The sequence below is a fragment of the Triturus cristatus genome, chromosome 7 (genome assembly GCF_964204655.1).
Source record: "Triturus cristatus chromosome 7, aTriCri1.1, whole genome shotgun sequence".
In the NCBI taxonomy this organism is placed as follows: Eukaryota; Metazoa; Chordata; class Amphibia; order Caudata; family Salamandridae; genus Triturus; species Triturus cristatus.
In genome coordinates this window covers 1627579372-1627604254 of record NC_140590.1, presented here as the reverse complement: position 1 = coordinate 1627604254, position 24883 = coordinate 1627579372, and the positions used below count along the sequence as shown (strand labels likewise).

The 24883-nt window shown below is 45.3% G+C and overlaps 1 protein-coding gene across 2 annotated transcripts in view; it reads left to right on the top strand.

The window, feature by feature from the left end:
• The window catches only part of ZBTB46 (zinc finger and BTB domain containing 46), a 299861-nt gene extending 276211 nt beyond the window's left edge, over positions 1–23650 (top strand). For both annotated transcript variants that reach the window (XM_085619618.1, XM_085619619.1), the window contains one exon: positions 18546–23650. In XM_085619618.1, the coding sequence (XP_085475744.1) occupies positions 18546–18944 (399 nt within the window). In that variant the 3' untranslated portion in view covers positions 18945–23650. The remainder of the gene's footprint in view (positions 1–18545) is intronic.
• Positions 23651–24883: the final 1233 nt, after the last annotated feature.

The following is a 24883-nucleotide window of genomic DNA, read 5'->3' as shown; positions in this document are numbered from 1 at the left end:
CTCACCCTCTGCGACAAAACAATCTAACAATGGAGTTGATGCCCATGCGCACTATCACGAAAGGAGGAGTCACCTTACCTCGTGACTAGGAACGACTTCTTCATAGAAAAACAACTTGCAAACCTCCGGACCCAACACTAGATGGCAGGAGTATGCAAAGCATGTGAATCTACAGCTCTACATGCCAAGAACAGATGCTTACTGGGTAAGTAACATTTTCCTTAAGCATAAAGACCAATATCCTCTTTTCCAGTAAGCCTATAAATCATACAATTTCATTGCAGCGAAGTGTCCTGGGAAAACTTTGTTAGTCCACCTTGACAATGACCATGTACTACACTACATGTTTGTGCTATACTCCTTACAACCCGAAATTAGCTGAAATTATTCATATTTATATTTCTAGTTAATGTTTTGTTCCACCAAGGCTTGTACAAAGGTCAGTACCCTAAAATAGCAGTTCTTAACATTTTGAGTTCCTTGTACCCCCCCACTAAATCACTACTGGAATCTTGGGACCACGCCACGAGTCATTATTGGAGGCTGGGGACACCACCTCTAAGGCATTTCTATGATTTGATCCTCAAAACAATGCACAAAAATAAGTGTACACTAAACAAATGCTCAAATAGTGAAATATTTGGTTTAATTCACAATGAAATATAGAAAAAGTTTTCACATCTTCAATTTTGCTTTTTTGTTTACTTTATTAATTTTGATGCATTCATTTTAATCTTAATTGATTTTGTAATAGTCGCAGAACCCTGTGTGAGCCTTTCAGCCCCCCAAGTGGTCCTTGAACCACTGCCATAAAACCATTTGAAATTGAATTACTAGAAAATATGCATTTACCCCTTCAAGTATCATCAGACATCTAGTTGTGAATTCCAGATTCTTGAAGTTAAACATACTGAGCTACAAGATTATCAGCTGCAGAATGTTGGGATATAGAACACTGGAAATAGGCAATATGCAATTATTGTTAGGTCAAAGTTTACATTTAAAAGGCATATTTTGTTCGCTTGCGCCATTCGAAGAATCTGCGTAGAATTTTTATTAAAAAATTCATCCACGTTTGATTCTTCATCACAGGCTTCATTCAGATTGTCAAGAGGCCCAAAAAAATTCTGGGAAGGGTGCCAAAAGTAACTTTTCTTCTTAAGCCCCATAGGATTCTTTGCTCATTTATACAGAAAAGATAGATGAATGCAATTATACCAAACTATAGACATAAAAGTAGAGCTTTACTCAAGGAAGTGTCTTTGCTTGGTTTAAATCTATACCAACACGCAAAGATGGACAGACTGCTGAACATTGTTGAACATTCCCCAGTCACAGATCTGAGTTAAATCCATTGTTGTGTTTGCTCACCATGTCACCCCAGTTTGGGCTCTGCGCAAATCATTTTTTACCCTGCTCCCCATGGGAACAGTCCAGTCCGAACGGCCAGGCCGGGTCCTTGGTGGACTGGAAAACAAGCATTCTAGGACTGGTTTTGGGGTATCTAACCTCATCAGCCAGTCGCTTGAATCCAGTGGCATAGCGAACGTGGGGACCCACGCCTGCTCATACCCTCCCCTCTTAGGGCAACTATAGCAACGCATTATTGAACATTCACCCCCCAGTCACAGATCTGGATTAAATCCATTGTTTGTGCTTGCTTGTGATACTGTTTGCCGAATAACCTTTGTTTCACAAATTTTAGGTAGGAGTGTTGGGAGCCAATGACATCACATGTCTAAAAAAAAAAAGAAATACACACTTTATTGAATTTGGTGTTTGATTCATTCCCAGTACCCTTGTCCCGAAGCCTTTTGGGTCAGAGCCCTGTGCCTGGTAGCTGCACCGCCCTCTAGTTGATACCTGGTGGTTTTTAAGACCAGAGATCCTGTAGCCTTTCTGTCCTGGCAGCCTTTCCTAGCAGTGTTCTGTTGATACCCTTCATTGTTAGCAACACGATCTCGTTATGGTTGTTGTCCCTGTAGAGTAGGAGGAGGGAGTGGTGTGCTGCTGTTGGCGCCTCACTCCTAGGTAGGCTCAGTCCTCCTGATTCCCATTTGCTTTGTTTTCATAACCCCATGGATTCGTCTGCAGAGATCAGTTTTCCCCCTACTACCTTGACTGTTCCCCGGGATGTGCTCTGGGCGAAACATTTCAGACTAATGAGGGAAAGGCTCTGTATGGCTCGGCTCTCGTTACCTTCACCTTCCTTCTGCACGGAGTAATCTCCTCTTACTGCAGTCGGAGGGTGCTGTTTGCTGCTCCGGAGATGAGTGAACCGGAGAGAGCAGGAGGGCTGCAATCAATACACATTTGCAACATTCCATCCAGTGAATTTCCATGTCCGCTGCAGGGCAGAGATGCTGCAAAGACTGACGCAGGAAGGAGACTCTGCACATTAATTTGCGATGCTAATGGTTCTCTTGATAGAGGATGCAGTGGGACAAACCTTTAGCGCCCTGGACCTCATGTCTTCTGTAGTTGTGGATAATTGCAGTCTGCTGCCTGGCTCGGACATGCTGCAGACAAGACTCACTTGGTGGTGACTGCATTACAGATCTCTTTGGGTCGAGAGCTATGGCGGCTGCATGTACCATTCAGATCTCCATTGAGGGGGAGAACTGCACCCACCACCAGGACCGGCTTTAGTGCTGGTGGCACCCGGTGGGATTATCTTTTTTTGACGCCCCCGATATGACGACCTCCTCGGATTGTCTCACTACCACCCCGCAAAAATGTCCCTCATCTCTTCATTGATCCTCTCTCAAATTAATTTCACTTGTTTTAAAGCACCGTCTGGCTTTACTAATCCACTCAGCTATCTACATAAAATACAGATCTGTTCTCTGCAACAGGCATATTAACCCTGGGTGCTATTTTATGGCAAGTCAAAACTGCCACTAGACAAAATTCTGATCTCTCTCTCTCTAGCATGAACATTAACCACAAGAGTTATCTTGACATTTTTATTGCTGCCTAGAAGCTGGACACACCAGGAACTCTGCAGCATGTGCTTTTAAATCGTACCCAATTGCTGATTACAGCCCCACCCCCCTGAGGTCAGTGCCCCTCCTCCAGGTCAGTGCCCAGTGCTGCCGCACCAGTGGCACCACCCTATAGCTGACCCTGCCCACCACAACTCCAGCCTGTTGTCCAACTCGAACTTACTGCAGAAAAGGCACAGCATTGGGACTAGAGGACAGCACTCTTTGTGTCCAGAGCCTTATGGGCACCTTGTACCGTTCATCTCTTCACTGGTAAGGAGGACTGCTCCTGCCACCAACTCTAACTTTCGAATAAAGGGGATTCAAGGTACTTAACAGTCAAGGCATGTAATGTGACCACAGGATGCAATTGCAAATGGACCATTTTGTCGGGGGTAGGGGGGGCTTAAAGGGTCCCAGAATATTGCACTATATTGAGACGTTGGGGAGACGCGTTGGAGTTCCGGTAATGCCTGCTCAGTGATTTCATGGGTCCGCCTCAGTGGTCGGGCCGCCTCCCCCTCTTCTATGAAGTTTCACTCTCCACCTAATTGAGGTGGAGACACATTGCGGGTTCCTGAGTTAGGAGCTTGTGTTCACTTCTTGTACATCCCCTTATTTAGGGGAGTCGGTAATTGGTCCTCCATCATTGGGGACCCTTCACATCCATTTTTTGGTCCTGAAGAAGTGTCGCTCGATTTTGGAGCATTAACAACACGAAACATGTTAACCACATACACCCAATAGCTACCTAGATACCTTGAGTCCTTGTGGTAGCCCCACTGTTTTTACTTAGTCCCAGCCCTTATCCCCGAATTAAATTTTCATAGGGCTGGAGCCTATTTTAAATCACCTTGTCTCTCAGAACATACACTAAGATTCACTCAATCTTTACTCACACACACCCTTCACATACTGCAATCTCAGATCAAAAGAACTCCGCTAAAGATGCCACCAGGCCCGTTGCACATTGCAGCGCCGGTCTGACGAGGAGCGCCCTATGATGAAGCATGACACCCTAACAGGTGTGTGAGGGCATTACGATCTGAAGAATAGATCCCCCTGCGACTACAAACAGTAGGCAGACAGTGACCTCTAGTACTTCTGCCACAACAGAGGAACAGACTCTCTTCCGTGAATCAGATGCACTTGCAACAGAGCCAGGATATGATCAGGGAACTACACCAAGTTGCTCTCCCGGCCGGGCAAAAGCATATTGCATCGATGTTTGTAATATAATGTCTGTACATTGATTCTTATCTGCATACTACTAATAAAAACAGATTTATTTAAACAAAAAAACCAACAAAAAAAACCTCGAGGCATGTAGCACAGCACACTTTAGTATGTGGCTAGACATGGAAAATGTGGTGGCCATGTGGACGGACCATGGATAAGGGCTTATTGAAATGTTAAAATTAGTGATGATAGGTTTTAGTGACCAAGAGAAAATCAAATCCTGTAAAGAATGCGAGGTTCAAGGAAGGGATCGTTTATAATGGTGTTCAGCTAAAGGTTTGTTTATTCCGAGACGCCGTGCTCTTGCCCATTCCAATAAACCATTTTATTTTCTGGCCCACAGCCATATTCTTAGCTCAGTGTTTTCATGTGTCTTTCGTCCAGAAGCCAGGTTTGCGAAGTGCCCTTCGTTTTTCTCCAGTTGACCGAATGGATGATCTATCAGAAGAGAAGTACATGAGGAGGATCGGCCAAGCCTGTAGGGCAGCCATCTGCTGCTTCCTATATTATTTTCAGCCTGTGCAGCCACGAGCGAGGTCTGCACGTTTGCATATGCTGGGCCCTTGCCACATTCTTTGTCCGACTGTACCTCAAAGTCGAGCGGTTGGGGCCTCTTATTCCAAGAGGGCGAGGTCTCTCACTGGCCGAGGTCTCTTGTGTCCTGCCTGACCAGGCCTCTGAAGTAGTAAAGTCTAAGCCCTCTCGCAGGGCAAGGTATTTTCACTTCCACAGGCCGAGGTCTTTTATTTTCTGCCTGACCCGAGGCCGTGTGGTTGGGGCCTCTCATTCCAAGAGGCCGAGGTCTCTCACTTTCACTGGCCGAGGTCTCTTACTTTCACTGACCGAGTTGTCTCACTTTAACTGGCCGAGGTCCCTTGTGTCCTGCCAGAGCAGGCCTCTGAAGTAGTAAAGTCTGAGCCCTCTCATTCCCACGGGGCGAGAGGTATTTTCACTTCCACTGGCCGAGGTCTCAAATGTCCTGTCTGACTAGGACTTTGAGGCTGCGCGGTTGGGGCCTCTCATTCCAAGAGGGCGAGGTCTCTCACTTTCACTGGCCGAGGTCTCTCACTTTCACTTGCCGAGGTCTCTCACTTTCACTTGCCGAGGTCTCTTACTTTCACCGGCCGAGGTCGCTTGTATCCTGCCTGACCAGGCCTCTGAGCCCACGCGGTTGGATCCTCTCATTCTCATGGGGCACGGTCTCTCACTTCCACAGGCCGAGGTCTCGAAGTCTGGCGCCCTTTGCTACCGGACCATGTCTTTAGGTCAGCAGGGCTGAGGCCTTCTCCGTTGCCTCACGTGGAATTTCCTGCGTCCGGGACGAGGCTCCGCAGTGTCTCGTCTGTTTCCGGTAGCCCCAGATCCCTCCCGCCTGCAGGCTTCTGCGGTTTTCATTCGCACTTTCCAGTCCACTGCTGACAGGGTGCTCACAGTTGCTCGATCTTCGACATAAAAGCCGCGGTTAACTGCAGTGACCGTTTCCTTTTGGCGACCTACTTGTACTGTCGGTAAAAGGGCCCTGGTTATTTCTCAGGTAGTCCGGTACTTCCTGTTTACAGCGAATTGCAAACCTGTTCTGTGCTGAAATGCCATGCCACGAAGAGCCCCCACCCTCCCAAAGAAATAGTGGCATTGATTATTGAGTTCACGCAGAAAGCCACGTTTTACCTAAAAACAGCTCACATTTATTGCCCCCCTCAGTCGCGCTTATACACTGTCCACTACCCTTTTTATTTCTGCTCTGCCCTCCACACCTCCCTCCCAGCACCCTCGCATCTGTTCAAGCCCTGCAGTTCTTCCAACCCCCCAGTCCCACGGCTTCCACTCTTTGAATTGGGGACCTTCGCCTCCCGCGTGCCCTAGAGGAGGGTATCTATGCCCCCGGGTGCAGATACCGAGCAACAGCCCTGTGAAGGCGGTCACTTAAGGATCCGTGTGTGTGTCTGTCAGTGGTTTGAAATGTGCTTTCAGAATTTCCAAGTCCAGTTTGCTGCCTGTGGCTAGACCGCCTCGTAACGCCCTCTCTGCAGATGGTGTGCCGCCGTCTGCCTCCCGGAGGGGTTGTGTAAAGGGGACTCTTTACACTTGATATTGCGGCTTCTTTCCCTCCAGGATGCGGAGGGATTCATTCAGCGACAAGTGGGTCGTATTCAGTGAACGCGCAGCACCTTCCCTTCGGCCCCTGCCCGGCAGTCACCCTGCCTCCGCCGTAGGCGCCTGTCTGCCAGGGCCACAGATGCCGTTGTCATTTCTTAGCTTGCCAAAAGGGGGTGTTTCAGTTCAAGGCGGGCAATTAGCCCAAATGACTTAAACTACAATGATCAAGGGGGCTTATGTTATCTGTTGCCATGACTCCAAAGCCGTGCTCCCCGTCCCTTCCTGAAGCGTCTGTCTTCTCAAGTGACTGCCTGGCCATCTGGTGCTGCCGCTGCCTGCTCCTTCACAAGCCCCACTGTTTCCCCCTTTTGGGATCTGCAGGCACACCGGTGCACCGACCCCTTGCTCCCTCTTCTGCCCCCTTATGATCTCCCAACACGCACCCCACCTCTATTTTTTAATTGGTTCATAAATCAGAGTACGGATACGTAGGAGAAGTCTTTGTTCTGTGAGCTGTCTCCCACTTTCATTCTTGGATGTGTTTGGACCAGGAATGTTTTCTTACTCGAATATCTTCGATTCTTGTACCATTGAGCTGCAGATAAAGGCGTTCTGCTATTTTTTCACTTCCCATGTTAACTCACCTCTCAGAATATGTTTTCACGTGTGACATCAAGGTCCCTTGAAAAGGCAATGGGAGTCACAGCCCAGACTACCGAAAGGCACAGCAATGGAGTATTAAAGGCTGGTTATGCACCATCCAGGTGCTAACATGCAATAGCAACACTACTGCAGTAGGGCTTCCTGCCAAAGATGCTCGTTTAGTCTTGCCTATGACTACATCAGCAGATTCGACCTGAGGAGTGCTCGAAGGGCAGATCTGTTTTTGTTGTATGTTTCAGGGACATTGGCATTACCATATGACAATCCATTGCCGGAAGGTCTGGATTGTGGTGCTTTGAAAGAGCTGCACGTTATCACAGATCGATGGTGTAAAATGTGCGTGAGAAAGGGAAAAACAATGTTGTGAGAGATGCATGTTGGATCTTCCTAGGGGTTGAGGGAATTCCAGTGAGATGGTGGCAGTTCCTATACATCTTTCTACAGTAGTCATTAATGACTCTCCCTTTGCCTTGTACTTAGAATTGTTGGATTTAATGTGCTTCATTGTCACTTATAATTGTATATCATGGGCCTGGTGTGTATTTTGTCTTTGTCCGTCTTTACTTTTGCGTTTGTGTTTTTTCCTCTTCAATTTCATTTTAGATTGGACAAAATAATAAAAAAAAAAATCCCCATTTCTTCTTTACTATTTAGTGGTCGTGTAATTGCTCTGTAGTCTGACTAAAAGCTGTAATCAGCCTGATCTCAGCAGACCTTTGTAGTGATGGATATTTAGTAAATGTCCCTCATTAGACTGGTTAGTTCAATGGTATTCTCTGATTTGGGAATTTTAAAAGCAGATGCTGCCACCATGGACATACAGATGTGCTGCATGGACTTCCAGATGTAGACCTCTATATTCTACAGATCCTGTGAATCTATAGAAAGGACCGGCGATTGCAACTCATTGTTGCATATAAGCAATCTTGTTTATTTTCAGGCTGCCTAGCTGCTGATCCACTCACTCTTTAGTCCTCCCAGGGCTTGCACAGTTTGGTTGTAGAAAGATAGCCTCACGGAGGGCATTGTGTTCTCGACTCCAATAACTCATAAAGTGTATGCCACCAAATTCCTTTTTTGTGAAGGCCTTTGCAACAGTCTGGTCTTAGGCCAGACCGGAGATGATGCGCTGCTATCATTTGCTTTCAAAGCCTTTCAGTTTTAATTTTCACAGATAGCCAGCCAAGCACACCATTCTAGCCAGTCCAGTCTTCTCTGCCGCTGCACCATGGAAATGTAGGAGCGGACCGTGGAACACGATATGGTCTTTGGTTCCACACATCCTGTGAGAGTGAAAAGCATGAAAGGATGCACATGTGATAGTTCTTCGGGTCTTATAGTTGAATCCTCCATAACCCCACGTGTCTTCTGCAAGCACCAAGCTATGAATATCTCCCCCAGTCAAGAAGCTCAGGGTTGCCCTGGGCCTCCTAAAAATCCAACAGAAGATGGAAAAACTGAACCCAACCGACTGGAGTGTTTTTGCACCCAGCTTGCTGTTGTTTAGAAGTCTTACACTGAGGAGAAACATTTATTTATTTATTTTTTAAGTGAACCAATTTTCGGCTTTACCGTGGCCTGTCTACAAAGTTATAGATTTGTTCTATTGCTACATAAACTTCAGATAGCTCAACAAAAACAAATAATCTTGGCTCGCACGGATCAAGGTAATCATTAAGTGGCCTGATTCGGATGCATTTTTTGATACTGTAGACATTTGTGTGTGTGCTTTTCCACGGAGTGCTGTCAATCTGCAAACTGATCAAAATAAAATGGAGCAGTTTCTAGGAAAGCGTCACATCATTTTGTTTCACATGCCTTCAATAGGCACTCGCCACTACTTACAGTGAAAGGGTTGACTACTCCACTCCAGCCTGCCATTGCTGAATCTGATGCCGGAACACTTGAGTTTCTCAAATTCAAGTGTCTAGCCTTTACTGAAAACATGTACACACTAACAGAGCATCTTTTGAAGACTTAAGCAAACATGGAAAGTGTTTTGTGTATGGCGCAGATGCAAATATTGCAGCCCTATGGGTACTTCACCCATTAGGTGCTACTTTACGTGTTGCTGTTAGCGCAGACAGACTTCGAATGCCCATTGTTACAGGCAAAGCATATAATAACTTGTCAAAAAATATCTTTATTCTCTTAAATATGGCAGTCTTGATGTAAATGTTAAGTACCTTCCCTACTACCCAAAAACGGTTTTCGTTTTGAAAATGAGCGCATCTCTCTAGTCTAATTAGGCCACATGTTGTGCAAACCCACCGAAGGCTGCCAACCCCATGCCACGCACAGCTTTTGGCAACGCTGCATTGGTATGGCCCTCAGGACCCCATGGCCAAAACATATATATTAAGGCAAGGAGGGCGTGCATCAGCTACTCTCTTGCTGCAAGGTTAGCCGCAGGGCCTGGCATGTGACAGGGAAACTGTCCTGGAGGTGGGCTCCCGGGGTAACAGTAAGTGAGCTGGCCTCAGGGCATGGGGTCCCCATGGCCATTAAAGGGTCAGGGAGGAGGGCTGCGTGGCCCCCTCCCTTTTCATTTGTTACAGCCCTGGGCGACGGGGCTTCCCAAGGCCTATTTAAGGTCCTGGGAGGAGGGCTGCGCAGCCCCATCGCCTCTGTTTTTTTTTTTTTGGCCCTGAAGGGTGGTGATCCCAAGATCTAAGGCTCATGGAGGGGCCTCCCCTCCCTCTTTTTGGAAAAACAATCTGCCCCAGGGCTTGGGGTTGTCAAGCCCTTCACAGGCTCAGAGAGGGTGGGCTGTGCACCCCTCTCCCCTTTTTTGTGAAATCAGCTCCTGAGGATGGGGGTTTCTGGGGCTACTATCTGCTCAGTGAGGGGGCAGCACGCCCCTTCCACCTTAAATATATATGGCTCTGGGAATGGTGTCCCTAAATGAGCCCCCCCCCCCCCTCAAATATATATTAAAAAAAGGCAGCTGTGGTTTTATTATTATTTTTTTTTTTTTTTGGGCGGCGATCCAGCAGGTTTTAGGCAGGTTTGCAGCAACATTTACCAAATGTATGTTATTTTGGCCAGAGTGGGGGAGGGGTAGGGTATTTCTTCCCTACCCCCTTATACTATTTTTCTTTTAAACTTCAGGCCAGGGGACTAAGTTTCCCAGTCCTGTAATGGCTGCCAGCAACATTTTTCTCATGTTGGTGGCAGCCAATCAGACCGCGCTCTCCCGCGTGAGTCTGACTCCTGCTAGGTAGCCTAAGGGACAAAAAAAACTCCCTGTGCCAGTCAGAAGTCTGTTTTCTAATTGGTGCTCCCGCGGAAGTCTCTCGGACCCAACGGTCCAGATATACAAATATGTTTGTACCTTTATTTTTCAAAAACGACTAAACCGATTTACACCAAATCCATCACAAAAAGCACATTCTGTGTACCAAGATCTAGCTTCCTTCCAAATTTGGTGTAATTGTTTTTACTAGTTTTTATGGTAGCGCTGCTTAAAGAAGTTTATGGAAAATGCACAGGGAAATTTACTTTTGGGACCCCCCTTTTTCTCTGCCCCTACTTGGCAGATCACTCCGATGCTTTCCAGGAAGAAACTGAAGTAAATTTGTGTTTTTTATAACTTTGGCGCAGTTCGATGAATCTTCCCAAACTTTCCCAAAGTTATTAGCCAACCAAAAAGTGCCTTGTAAATGGAAAAGGAATCCTAACTATAATTACCCGGTGGTGGCCGCCACTGGGCAATTACATCAACATATATATATTTTCGTAGCTTATGTGACTGTAGATGTGAATTCTTAGCATTCTGCTCCCAAGGAGAGTTTGACTCTGACGTTTGCAAGTTGTTTTTTTTTACAAGAAGTCACTCGATTACCAAGATGTGGCATGACGTCTCTTCTTTGAGTACATTGGGCATGGGCACACACCTTGTTAAATTGTTTTTATCCCACCATCTTGTTAGGAAGCCTACAGAGTGAGCTCATAGTTCATTGTGCCTATAACAAGATTTGTCCTCTTTGTTTGGTTCCTTTTCGATCACATCAGATTTGAATAAGCTCTGGTCCTTTAGTCTCCTCAACCAGTGAATATCTTCGGCAGCACTAATAATAATAATCCACATTTGTAAAGCGCGAACAATCACCCGTAATGGTCACTAGGCGCTGGTGGCTGTCAGGAAGATTAAGCAAGCTATTGCCCAGAGTCACGTTGTGCTGGGCTAATCTGCCGCCGGGGATCGAACCGTGATCCCCAGATTCTGGAGTCAGTAGCCCTGGCCGCGGCGCCACCTCTGAAGCCTCTTGTCGACGCCCGAGCGTCGAGAGCCTTGCACCCCCCCCCAGGGTCCAAGAACCATCTCTAGTCCTCCGTGAGGAGGGAATGCTGCATGTGTGATGAAACAGACACCTTTTCAAAACTGCCCTAACTGCAATTCCAAATATCTGTGGGCAGGCCACCACAAAGTGTGCAACTTGTGCCTGACCTCGGACCACAATGCCATCTCTTGGTCTTCACGTTTCACCTTCAGGTCCAAGAAGACCCTCAGGTACCGAAGTACATGCACTAGGCACCCAGTAGGATGTATCGGCAGAGCTCTTCAGAGACCCCAGACGTTTTCAAGGAAGAAGATCCACTTGCTGCCGAAGAACAGGAAGCGCTGGTCTGCTGGCCCACAACGGACACTCACTCCGGAGACCGTCTCTGATTGAGTTGTACCTCGAGGAGGAGGATGTGGCGCAGACAGAGGAGTAGCCCTCACATCAAGACCATGCATAAGATTGAGTGTGTGCCATCGGCCCAAGGCCCATACCACCAAGCCAGTACACCATAAGAAGTCCCATGGTGAAGTAGAGCACCTCTCCTGCGGGAGTCTGGCCTAGAACCCTGAGCACAGAACAAATGCCAAACCAAGGCCCCAAACCACTCCAAAGGCGCACCTAGCACCATTCGTTCCCACTCGAAGCAGGCACAGAAGGCTCCGCCTCTGGATAAGTTTCTGGCCAAACTTTGTTTGCTGCTGTACCGTTGTCGACTTGGAGTCGACCTCGAGGCCCCTGTTGATGCTTCGACAAGAGGAGGTTGACTCTCCGATCCTCAAAAGAATCAACAGGAACTCGACAGACAAGTGGTTGTTCATCCACCCTGTTATCAGCAAAATCTCAGCTACTCCGCCACCACTGGCACCTCCAGAACCCTCTTTCTCGAAAAAGGAGACTGAACTTTGAGGAAGGAACCTTCTTCCAAAACTCCCTCCCCGAACCAGCACCAAAGAAATGGAAGGATAGAGCCATCAGTCTCGTTCATCTGCCACAAAGTCCACCTCTACCGCAACCACCATACCTAGCCTTCCTCGCACCCACCACATCCATACACATTCCCCACACCGCCACCACCAACCAGCCCTCAGGTCCAGGTCCCACTGATGATCCATAGGCTGACTATAATGTAGCTCTCCTGAAGTGATCTGATTTAGACAGCTACCCAGTAAGGACCTCCAACCCTGATGACACCAAGACCAATCACAAGGTGAGGGCTGCAGCTTCTCCTAAGGTCGACATGCATGTCACACAAGAATACAACTTCTTTCTTGTGGAGAAGCTCTCCAAAGCAGAGTGCACTGTCCAATTCATGACCATGTTGAAGGGCATGTTAAAGGTTGCCCATGCCAAATTGAAGGGGTTTATCAAGGTAATGAGCCAAAGGATCATAAAATAAAAAATAAAAATACCCTCCCCTACTGACCCTGCATACATCAATGGCCAGGGTCCTCCCGACTCTCTTGATGTCTACATCACCCACAAGGGTGCCTCTGCCAAGGCCACTGGCGATGCTCCTCCTCCTTTGGACAAGGAGAGCAAAACGTTTGTTGCGTCTTGCAAGAGGGTAGTAGTGGAAGCGGTGACACATTGGCGAATAGTTAATTACAATGCATTCCTTATATGATAGAGTACAGTGGGAGGGGAGGCAGGAACTCATAAAACATCTCCCAGAGGGTTCAGAAAACAAGGGGAGGAAATGGTGTCTGCGGCAAGCTCATCTTTAACTCGAGCATTCAGTATGCATTAAACAGTCTTTAGAAGAATTGCTACAAGCCCATGCCTGGTCCATAACGCTGACTTCAAGCTCCAGATCCAGCAACATCTCATACAACCTCTGTTTGATGTGGAGCACCTTTTCAGGTGGATGGAATTCTGGAGAAGATAAAGCAAGATACTGTGACAGCGAAGTCTATATGGATGCTACAAACTACACATTACAGGGGCTCCTTTCATAAACTTTCCGGTAAGTGAAGGGCGGGGGGGCAAAAATAACCTTACCTGAGCAGCCACACTCCTACCAGAGGTAGTAGCAGTCCTTCCACCAGCAAGCAGGCATGGAGTACAATAAATACTCCTACAGAAATACCAGGGGTTACATTATAAGAGCTGCCACCTTCACACACTGACTTGCCCTGCCTCCCCTCCGATCACATATCACCTGTCCAGGGGAGGATACACGTTTTCCTCTCTTGTTGAGAGGAAATCTCATCCTACCAGTGGATTCTAGTGGTGGTCCAACATGGTTATTGCCTCTTAACTACACACAAACCCCCAAACACCCCCTCCCTGTACACACACACTCAGCAAATAATAACTCTCTCAACTTCAGGGGGGAAGTGCACACCTTCCTACAGAAGGATGTAATAGAAAGGGTGTCCACACAACACCAAGGTAATGGTGTCCACTCTCTCAACGTTCTCATCTCAAGAGGGATAGCTCTCACAGGCCTTTCCTCAACCGAAGTCCCCTATAACGCTACATTCTATCAGAACATTTTCTCATGACAACTTTGCAGGAAGTCACTCCCTGCCTCCAAGAGGGTGAGTTCACGACTGTGCTCTATTTCAAGGATGCCTGTTTCCACATACCCATCATTCCTGCTCATCCACATTACCTTCTCTTTGTGGTAAGTGGACAACACTGCCAATTTAATGTACTTCCTTTGGGGTTCACCACTGCTCCAAGGTTGTTTACAAAGTCACTACTACTGGTGGCTGCGCATTTGCAAAGGGAGGACATTTTAAATCTTTCCCAGCCTCATTGATTGGCTGATCAAGAACAGCAGCAGGCTGCGATGTCAAGCCTCCATACAGATGGCTTTGTCCCTGCTGCCACTGGTGAGAACAATCCTACATGGCAATATTTGAAAAGCAGCCAGCATGCATGTGATGTGCTTACATACGCCGTCGGGTTGGAACTAAATATGAAAATATCTTTTTGATCACACAGAATATCTTGTTGCGCCCACAGGTATAATAAATGTGGAATATGATAGCTAAAAAACTACTCAATTATGGCAGCATGCGGGGCGAAGAAGTGGTGGAGGACAAGAAGTCCTTTGTTATTGATAACTAATGGTCCCACCAATGGGAGTGGTTTAAGCATATTCAAAACCAGTGACCTGAAATCCTTCATTTTGAACCTACATTGAGAAAGGCACAGTTCGATATATACTTTTTAAATTTATTTTCAGCCAAAGTGCATCTTGCTAACAACCACCATGCGTATATATGTGTGTGTGTGTATATGTATGTATATTGTTAGACCTGGCACCATTGGCGTGGGTCTTCCTTCCATTTTTCGCTGTCGTCTCCTCTGTTTTTGCTGGTAATAGATGCTCTGGGCGCTGTGCCACTGCCATTCAGTGCCACAGCGCGAATGCTCCCTGTGTAAAGATGACATGTGAATTGGTATATCCATGATTGACTTATTTGGTTTACCTGTTCGTCCCTAGTAGCGTGGCCTGTGTGTGCCCAGGGCTGGTAAACCAAATGCTGCTGGTGGGCCTGCAGCGCTGGTTTGCGCCACCACACAGAAGCAGCTTGTAAAGTGTGTCTCAGACCTGCCACTGCAGTGTCTGCCTGCAGTCTAGAACTGCCATCTTGGCTGTGAAGTGCACCCACGTCCCAGCCCCTGAACCTTCCCTTGGCATCATGTAAGCCACCCCTATGGTAGGGTGCATTGTATGTGTAAGGTAGGACATGCCCTGATGTATGTAGCATGTCCTGGTAGTGAATTACACCCAATTTCGTTTTTCACTACTGTAAGGCTACCTGTTCTCCACGGGCCAGAATGGGAGGTTTGGCTATTACATTCTATAGTCCTAACTGACCCACAGAACATGGTAGAAAAAACGAATTTAGTATGCCTGAGCTCAGAATATTAAAATACATCTTTTAGTGAAGTTTATTTTTATATTCTTTGTTTGAAAATACCACTTTTAGAAAGTAGGTATTTTCTTGCCTAAGCCTTCCAGTGTGCTCTGCTGTTGTGTATTGGCTGTCTGGTTTTGGAGGGACAGGGCAGGCTGAGTCAGACCTGGGTTGAATAGAGAGATCTGCATTGGAGTATGGGGAGGGGTAGCTCCTGGACCTGAATAGGGCTGTGCCTGGCAAGGTGAATGCTGGCTCCACCTCCCAATGTGCGTCTGATGGCAGACCCCCTCTTTCTGAAAGGAAGGATGCAGCCTGGTAAACAAAGTGCTCCAGGGCTGGGCAGAACTGGTTCTGGCTGGATTCAGTGACTTGTGACTCTTTAGAACAAAGACTTTTGGGGTATAAATATCTGTGCTGAAACCCCTACAATTTGTATTGCTTCTGGACAACAAGAAGAACCTCTGTCCAACTGAAGGAATCTGCAGGAGAGGAATGTCCTTGTGCTTGTGTGCTGTTTCTTGGACTGGCCTGCAGTGGTTACTACTGGACTTGGAAGAAGAGGAAAAGGACTTTGAAGGAATTTTTATTTTTGCTACATCAATCACCCAAGGGCTAGAAGAGAGCTAGCCTCCAGCTGGAGTCTCAGACACATCAGACTCCACCACCAGCCTCCTGTTTCCTCCCAGCGAGGAATTCTATCTGCAGGTGAGGCTCCTGTGAGTTCCAGGGCCTCTAGTTCTACTGTGGAGTAGATAGTGCTGAAAATCGTCGCTAACGCCCGTTAGCGAACCGCCGCAGCTGAAGAGCGTAAGGAAAATCTTCGCGCTGCTGCCACTGAGTGCTCGCTACCGGAGATCATCGCCTGACTGCAGGCTGCCAAAGGCTCGCTAACCCGAAGATTATCACATCGCATGTTTGCGGGCCTCAAAGCGCTCGCTAACCAAAGATCATTGCATCGAGTTCATCGCTTCACGACATCGCAGCGCGGACGCCGAGCGTTCGCCATTTTCATCGCATCGCATCAGGATCGTCGCTCCCTCACGGAGCACCATTTCTTTTCATCGCAAGAAGATCGCACACGCAACAGGCTCGATGCATCATCCTCCCTTCGCGGCAAGGATTTCATCGCATCGCCGGCTTAGCGTGTGTGGAAGTTTGTCGCTATGTCCTGCACATAAATCAGCGCATCATACTCCCTTGCGGCAAGGATTCAACGCATCGCTGGTTAGCGTAAGGAAAATCATCGCTACAACTCCTTTTGGTTGCTTTGCTACAGAATCCAGGTATCTTGTGAGTGAAAGGGTCACAGAGACCACTGCCTTGAACTGAACTCCTCTTTGCACACTTTGAACTATTTTTGCAGCCTTTCAAGAGTAACCCTATTTTCTAGTACTGTGGATTTTTACTGTTATTGGTCTTGTGTTAAGTCTATATATAAAGATACTTATTTTTTATAACTACTTGTGTGGTGTCCCTTTGTAGTGTTCTCCACTGTGTTACTGTGTATTGTCATAAATGCTTCACACACTGCCTCGGAGATAAGCCTAACCACTCGTGCTACGTTACCACAGGGTTGAGCAGGGGTTATCAAAGGGTGTAGCCCGCTTACTCTGACTTAGGAAGAAGGGTCCCTACTTGGACAGTGGCCAGCCATTGCCAACAAGAGACCCCCATTTCTTATATAAATATCTCCTTTGTTTTTCTTAGCACGATGCACTTTGCCTGAAAAATAAAGTAAAAAAGCATACCTGAAGAATCCATGTCTGGATGAGCCACTTTCCCTGTTTGCCTGAGTTCCTTTGAGGTTGGAGTTTGGATGTTTGAAGGGTAATATGGTGCTATATTACCATTGAGGAGTTCTGGTAAAATCATAAACTACAAAGCCAATTTGTTTGCAGATGTCACCAGACCATCAATATGGCAATATTGGACCATAATATACACGTTACCTGCTGTGTATTTTCTTTTTGTGTACTGCGTACTTGTTTTATAGCATTTTGCTTTAACAACGGGTGTTTTCGTTCAAATAGGGAAGTGTTTATCCAAAGCTGTATGTAAAATATTGAAAAACACTGTTTGGTTCCCTATATTACAAGTGTTGGCTCTTATTAGATTCCTTATTAGAGCCATGCAATTTCAGCACCACAGTTTCAACCTTCGGAGTGGTGTAGTCCCTGTAGCTCGGACTTTGGTGCTCCCTTACTATAGCTGTCACTTTAAATAAGCATGGCCCACATAATATTTCTGAAACATTCTCATAAGAATGACAGACACTAGATCTTTTTTAAATGCTTTATGTACGTATTAAAATGCAGATTGTCATCAGTAAATTAGCAGCATAGCCTATAAATCATAAGTATAGAGCTCCCTACAGCTCAGTAATCAATCCAGCATAGAGTTGCCTTTTGAGAATTTGAATAGGAGTCTATTTTGTGAAAGAAATGCACACTCCTTTGGGGCTTTGGACAATAGGATTCGTACATTCCATGGCAACACATGTGTTACGTTTAAACTAATAAACGCTCTAAAGAAAGCTTTTCTGCATAGAATACATTCTATGATTTTCCCACCATCAATACACTATGGTTCGCTCACTGTCCGATTCTTCACTATCCACTTTAACTGATAGAATGTTAACAGAACTAGGATGAGCAGAGTCTGTCCTTGGCGTGGTACATTCAGAAAGCTTTCTCAGAGAATGTTTTCTTCTGACTTGTGAAACTATTGAGGTTTTTATGTAAGAAACAGAATCAACAATATCACTTGACATAGGATGACGTTTAAACAAGATGGAAGGCGATGTAAATACGGTACAGCATTAACAGCAATTCAAATATAACGCATTATTTTTATTAAACAGAAATTTAGCACTCACAAAAGGAATAGAACAATTATGTAGTTAGGAGTGTAGATGTTTAAGAAAAATACCCTCCGCTTTCAATAAAAGACACGTTTTGTCTGAAGGGAGAGTTTGTTGAATGTGCTTTCTGCAAGTTTCAACTAACAATGAGCACTGATCGGAATTATGTTTAGTTTTTTTTTCTGAACAGAATATTGTTTAAACAATGGACAGTAGTAAAGCTCTGAGTGGTTTGGGCTGCCTTGATGACTGTGAAACTCCTATTTCACAGGGATCCATGAAATATTTTCTATAACTCAAGGGTTTCTGTGAAATAAGGTTGAAAAAAAGGTTTTTCAAACCACTGCCTTTTATACTATAAATTCAAACATTTATTATATGTGGTAAATGTTTCTAAATATCTTGCTTAATTGCTGTGTCTGGAATGGGAGACATGGAAGTAGGCTGCTGCATTACATTAGCTAGAGGGGAATTGAGTTATACTGCTGGGTGTGCTAGAATATAACTTGCTGCTGTAACATTGTGTGTTCTTCTTTTGTAGGTCCACAGCAAAGACAAAAAGTATGTGTGCAAGGTGTGTAGCAGAGTGTTCATGTCTGCAGCCAGCGTGGGCATCAAGCACGGCTCTCGACGCCACGGTGTTTGCCTGGACTGTTCTGGAAGGGGAATGCCTGGCCACATGGATCAGAATGGGGAGGAGGGCTCGCCAGATGAGATGTATCCAGGAGAGGGAAACTATCTCGAGTACACAGATGATATGAAAGAGGATGGGGATGAGGAAATCCTTGGGGACGACGATGACGATGATGATGACATCAAGTGGAAGGACGACGTTGAGATTTCACAAGATGATATCATCATCGAGGACGACAAGGACGATTCTCCACAGGAACATGAAAACTCTGGGGACAACGATAAGGATTTTACCTGGATCACCTAGGGAAATAAGCTAGAGTAGTTAAGGGGCGCCATGGAAGCCAGAAAAACAAGGTAGCCTTGTTGTTGTCCGTGTACAAACGAGTAAAATAGTCTTGGTGGATTTTTTTTGTTTTAAAACAAAACATAAGCTTTCCTGTTCCATGAAGAAAATGGTGAGGGGCTCCCTTCATAAAAGCTCTTATTTCCCTTCAGCTCTCCCCAACCCATTATCTGATTGGTTGCACACTGCCTGCCTAGGTGGAGGCCGGTTGGATTTATGCAAACAGTTCCCAAAGTCTATGAAGGTATAAGCACGGAGTATGTGTGGCGAGCGTCAGCGCCTAAGTTGCTGGGATGATGGGGACGCCTCATATTGTGTTTCATTTCTTAATGGATTGATTCCAGCTCATGTTGTAGTGAGGCAGTGGGACAGGATGTGCCCAGCAGCATTGGGCTAGGTACACTTGAGTGTACTGCTGCACCAGTGATTAGGGTCCAGGGATGGAGGCATGGTTCCTCCTCCCAACACCTGCCCCATCATTGGCTCAAAAGCGTCTATAAAATTAAATCACCTTATTCTTATTTATTTAATTTTTGTGTTCGAGGCTGCGCTCACGAACAGGCAAACCAGCTTCTGACAGTTTCTTTTCAGTGTTTTGGGAGGAGTCTTTGCTCATTTTGGTCCTAATCAGGAGGTTGGATTGTCAGTCACATGCTGGAACAACCCTCGTTTGTAGGAGCTGTGCCTTGTGAATATCTCATCGAGATAGCTAATGGACAGTCTTAGATATGTGGAGGCAAACATTCGTGGTGGCGTGCGATCGAGGAGAGTGGTGAGCAGTCATGGTCTCCGTGCCATTGAGTTTAGCAAAGTGTGCCATTAAATGAACTCAGAAGATTTAATTAAATGATTGCAGTCTTTTTCTCATCAATGCAGCAAGGTACAGTCTTAGTGAAGACTGTACACTTTAATCGTACTCCGGCTCTACACAGGAACACTTTTAGTTACAGGCATGAATGTCTAGGAAGACCCAGTTCTTTTTGTCGATGAGGAATAAGGAAATAGTTGTTCTGGGAGTGGGACCAATAGCAAATGCTTCATTGTATCAACCAAAGTGATAACTATCCCAGACCCCCAAAAACTTTCATAGGGTTTGCAGTCCGCTTTAGGCTGACCTTTCCTGACTCTTTACTGTTACTTTTATGTAAGTGGCAGTCCACGTGCAATGTCACGAGCTGTAAGCCTGCAGTGCTTGAGGGAGGCAAGGGATGTCTCTTTATCCATTGAGCTGCGTCCTGTTCAAGCAGCAGTAGTCCATCAGTGTTTTGATGCTCCCTGAATACCAATCAATTTTCTGTGCATCTAACCGATATTTGGACTAGTGGCGGTCTTCCTCCCACACCAAGCACGTTAACTCTGCATGATTGCACCCTTTGGATTAGAAAGAGAATCCTACTGCTTTTGATGAGCTACTGACCTAGATTCTCTGTGGCTAGACCTTGTGGCATATGGCTGTTCTCATTTTTCCCCTCCAAGAGAATGGTCCTTGTAGAGTATATTTATGATTGCCGCGCTACAGGTTTCATTTAACCAGAAAGGAAGCTAAATTATGAGCACTGAGCATAGTCTGAGAACACTGCTGAAGAGAAGCCTTACAGTTGTCTCTGTTTATCATGTGTTTTGCCGGACTTAGAAAAAGTAATCTGAGCTTCTTGTGGGGCATTCTTCCAGGCCATTTTTTCACACATTTTAATGGCTGTGTTTAATATTAAAACGTGATGGAACCAAGAGGCACTGGTGAACAGGAACGCGGTGTGGTATGACTGTTTCACTTGGTTGTGAAGCATGTCATTTCTACGAAGACGTGCTTGCTCCTCCTTATGACTTGCTGTCATGTTATCCACGTAGGGCAGGCTCATCTGTTCCGTACAACTTTCACTCGGGGTTGAATCCCGCCAGTTTCACGTTCAGAAGCATCAGTGCAAGATCCTTCCCTTTTCGCCCTCAAGATATAGGATTGCTTTAAAGGAATTTGAGGTCTGATGACCGGTGTTGGGTAATGGGAACGATACGCAGGGAGGAGAATGGCGCCAAAAGAACAGAGTGCAATCATGCCTTAATAGTGACAACCAATGAATTAAATATATATATATTTATTTATTGTTCCTACAAACTGCTTTTTTTGACCCTGGAAATCTTGATTTCCTGGAATTGTTGTGATTTAGCAGGACCCCAACAGTTGAAGCTATGGATGGTAAATGTCCACATAGGTCACCAGCTTTTATTAAGGCCACTGGCTCTGATAGCTGTTCTAAGACCCCTTTGACTAGCAGCTCCAAACTAGCAGTGGAAGGTTGCTCTCCTTAACTACTAAAAGCCTTGCACTGCTCTCTGGAGGAGCGGTTTGAAGGTGTTGCTGGCTAGCTTTGTAGTCTGGACTTTGAAATTGGTCAGCCCAGTTGTGCTGAGAGCTCCTGCAAGAAAATAAGGGTCAGTCCCCTCTGTCCCACCCTCAGCCAACATTTTCTTCTACTGACAGGGGGAAATAACCTACTTTTGTGCGGTCTTCTTTGGGGACCGAGGTGCTGATCTATAAGAGAAATTCATTGTTTCCAGGCCAAACTGTGCAAACAAAACTTAGCTGGAGTTCAGAAAAGATTTTTTTTACGATGAAAGCTCGGTTTGTTTTCTTAATTTTAGCTTGTTTGAAAACCCTAATCGCTATATTGAAATCTTTTTAACTTGAACCTTTTTTCCCATGCGCAGAACACAATCATTTCTTAATGTGTCCAGGCCTGCAACTGCTCTCACATGCTGCTGCTCGTCTGTGGGCCTGCAGATCTTCTGTGTTTATCTCCTGTACTTGGTGCAGCTCTTATGTCTTCTTATTTCTCCTGCACACTTGTTTTTAGTCAAATGCGTTACAGTTCCTTTTAAAGCTTTCCCTCCCCCCTCCTACAACAACTATCCTGCTCTAATATTTTATGTATTAAGTTGCAAAAGGGAAATCCCGCACACCTAGAAGTCTGCCTTTATGAATCACTGACCTCTGTAACGTAGTTTACTTTTAAAATCATTTGTTCTTGTATATATTGATTTAAATGTTATTTTTTTCAAGTTTCTTTTGTAATTCTCCAAGCCAAGACGAAAAAAGACTATGTTGATAGAAGCATATGTAGAAGGTCCGAAGTGCATTGTGGGTAATCTGTGATGTACACACTTGGACCTGCAGGAGATTTTGCTACAAAGCTCCTGAGAAGACCCAAGTGACAAGTTACAAAAGATATTACATGATTGCACGGGGAAGTGACTTCCGCATTACACACTTTGCATCAGAAAGTAATTTAGGGAGAAGTCAAAAAAGGCTTATTTCACACATTTATAGGCATAGTTATCACATTTGGAAAAAAGCAAAAAAAACTTGAATTGTTAAGACATTCCATTCTTAACCCCAATAGGAAGCTGCCTTCCTGTCTTCAGCATATGCGTTTTCAGATCTGACTGAGGTGTAGCTTTTGAAGAGATACTTCTTAGGCAAACTTATTTTCTGTTGTATTTTATGTGGTGCTCTGCTTTATTTTGATTTATTTTGTATATTTTATCAGTCTCTTTTTGAGTGAGTAAATGAGTTTGGTAGGTGTGTGCTGATAGAAAAGACCATAATTTTCCCCCCAGGCATAGAGACCTTTATAATTGACATACAGTCATTACTTAAATATAAATATCGTATAGGTCCTTAGCAGTTGATGAGTTTTGTAAGTGCTTTGTGGGAAGGTTGTCAAACTGGAGTACCTCAGGACTCCATTGCCTCCTCCGAGCGTCCATGCAATGAGCAGAAATATTGACTGTTAACGGTGTCTGATTGGAGGACACCAGGTGTTTCATGGACTTCAGTGAGGTCTGTGGTAGCACATCGTCGAAGATGTCATTGCTATATGAGTAGAACTGTAGCTATATCTAGCACTTCCTAAGACTGATTTGTGATTTTATACATATTTGTAATTTTATTCAAATCCCCAATTATTGTGCAGGAAAAAAAATCAAACTTGCATTCAAGGCACAGTGGATCAAAGAGGAAATCTGCATTAAACCAATCAAGCTGTCAGAATTTATTTTACCATCATAGGTGACTGGTTGAAGGTCTTTTAGAGTAATCGTTCAGGAAATCTTCAACCCCTGGAACATGGCTGCGCTTAGAGGATACTCCTTTTCAAATCCTTGTAAAAGGAGCTTGTGCACTGAAACAACTTTCCTCAGGCACCCAAGGTGACCAAGATTGCTCGCTTTAGAGCAGCCCACAGATGTGAGGAAATGTCAGCATTGAACACATGATGGCAGAGACTTCTGAAAAAGTTTTATTTATTAAGACGTAAATAAAGTTTTAGTTCAAGGCAGTTCTGTGGAATGGAATCTGGCACCGAAGCTTTTAGTCACGTTTCAACTCGATTGATTTAGGTCTCTTGTCCTTTTTAGTTGAATAAATGAATGTTGGTAGCTGTATAACACTTTGGGTAATGCAGATAGCCAATGGCAGTTATTCTCTGAAGTGCACTAGGCAGCCGCTAACAAGACCATTTTGTCATAATTTACCTAATGCGTGTGGTTTAATTGGTGATCCCAAAGATGGCTTGGAGGAAAGGAAATCTAGACGTGTGCTCCTGCTACACGGCAATGCACTACCAATGTAATACATTTGAGTTTAAAAATAAAAAAAACATCTGTTGCAAGATGGCTGAGTAAGTGCTCGTTGATGACTTTGGGAAACTTGGGTGTCACCTCTGCAAGTTTGATAAATCTTTATAAAGGGTAGTAGCAATACCTGTTATTTATCAGGGCATGACCCACAGTGTGAAGTGCTATAAAATGCAATTTATTGTTGTGGCGTGGACACTTCTAGATAGTGGGCTATCAGGCCAAACATGGCGATAATCTTGGTCAGGGCTCGAGAGAGAAAACAACTAAGGAGACTTCAGCTAAGAGAGCTCAACAACGGGACACACTGAAAGGGGTCTTGTAAGATGCTGTATGTTTTGCAGATGTCACATTTGGTCATTAAAGGCCTCTGTTTAGTGTCTCAGTGAGGACTTTCATAAGCTTTCTCTTTGGCAAGTAAATGGCCATTGAGCCCCATGTTTGGCATTTCTGGCAAAATATACCAGTTGTTTCAAGCACCAGTTAGGCCGAGGACATCGCTTTTTGTTGTCTTGGAGAATCCTTTCCTGCTCACTTAGTGTTGCTGTGGAATATTTTGAGAACAAGTGTGTTCAAGACACTCGAGACTCCTTCGGGAGGGCCCTAGCACATCAGATGGCAGAACTTTGCTGCTGAGAGCCCTAATCTTCTCGTCTGGGGTTCCAGTGTTTGTATTTTGGAAAGCAACAATGAATTGTCAGGCCTTACGTGTGTCTTGCAGTTACCACCTGTTTTTTGTACTGCGGTTCGGAAGGTGGACTGGCATTCAGGGAATCGAAGTTTCTCCACAAGCCGGCGCACCAAGCTTTTCAAAGGTACATGTTTGAGGATAAATTCTCCGAGTTGCCATGTAGGCTGGTACACCACTGCGACTCGGCTCTGATCCGTTGGGGAGCTAACCAAATGTGTGTCCTCTTGATGAGGTAAACGAGTGACCCTAAGTGTAGTTTCCAGTTAAAAAAAAACACACTACACATTTGACAGTTACCGGCAATTTCATAGGCAGTTCCAGCTCAAATTAAGGACTGAATGAACATAACGTCAGACCTTTCTGTGCTGTATAAGAGCATGATGGATGCACGAAGTCAGGAACTGGGAAGCTTCGAGTTTTGGTGCCTCGAATCTGCCATTTGTCATGGGTATTAAATGCACTCGCTAACTCACACAAGTGCCTACAAGCAATCCGGTCCCTCGTTGCCAATGCAAGAAGACAAACCTGCTTTTCTATTAGGCTATCGAAAACAGACCAGATTTGTTGGTCTTGGGCA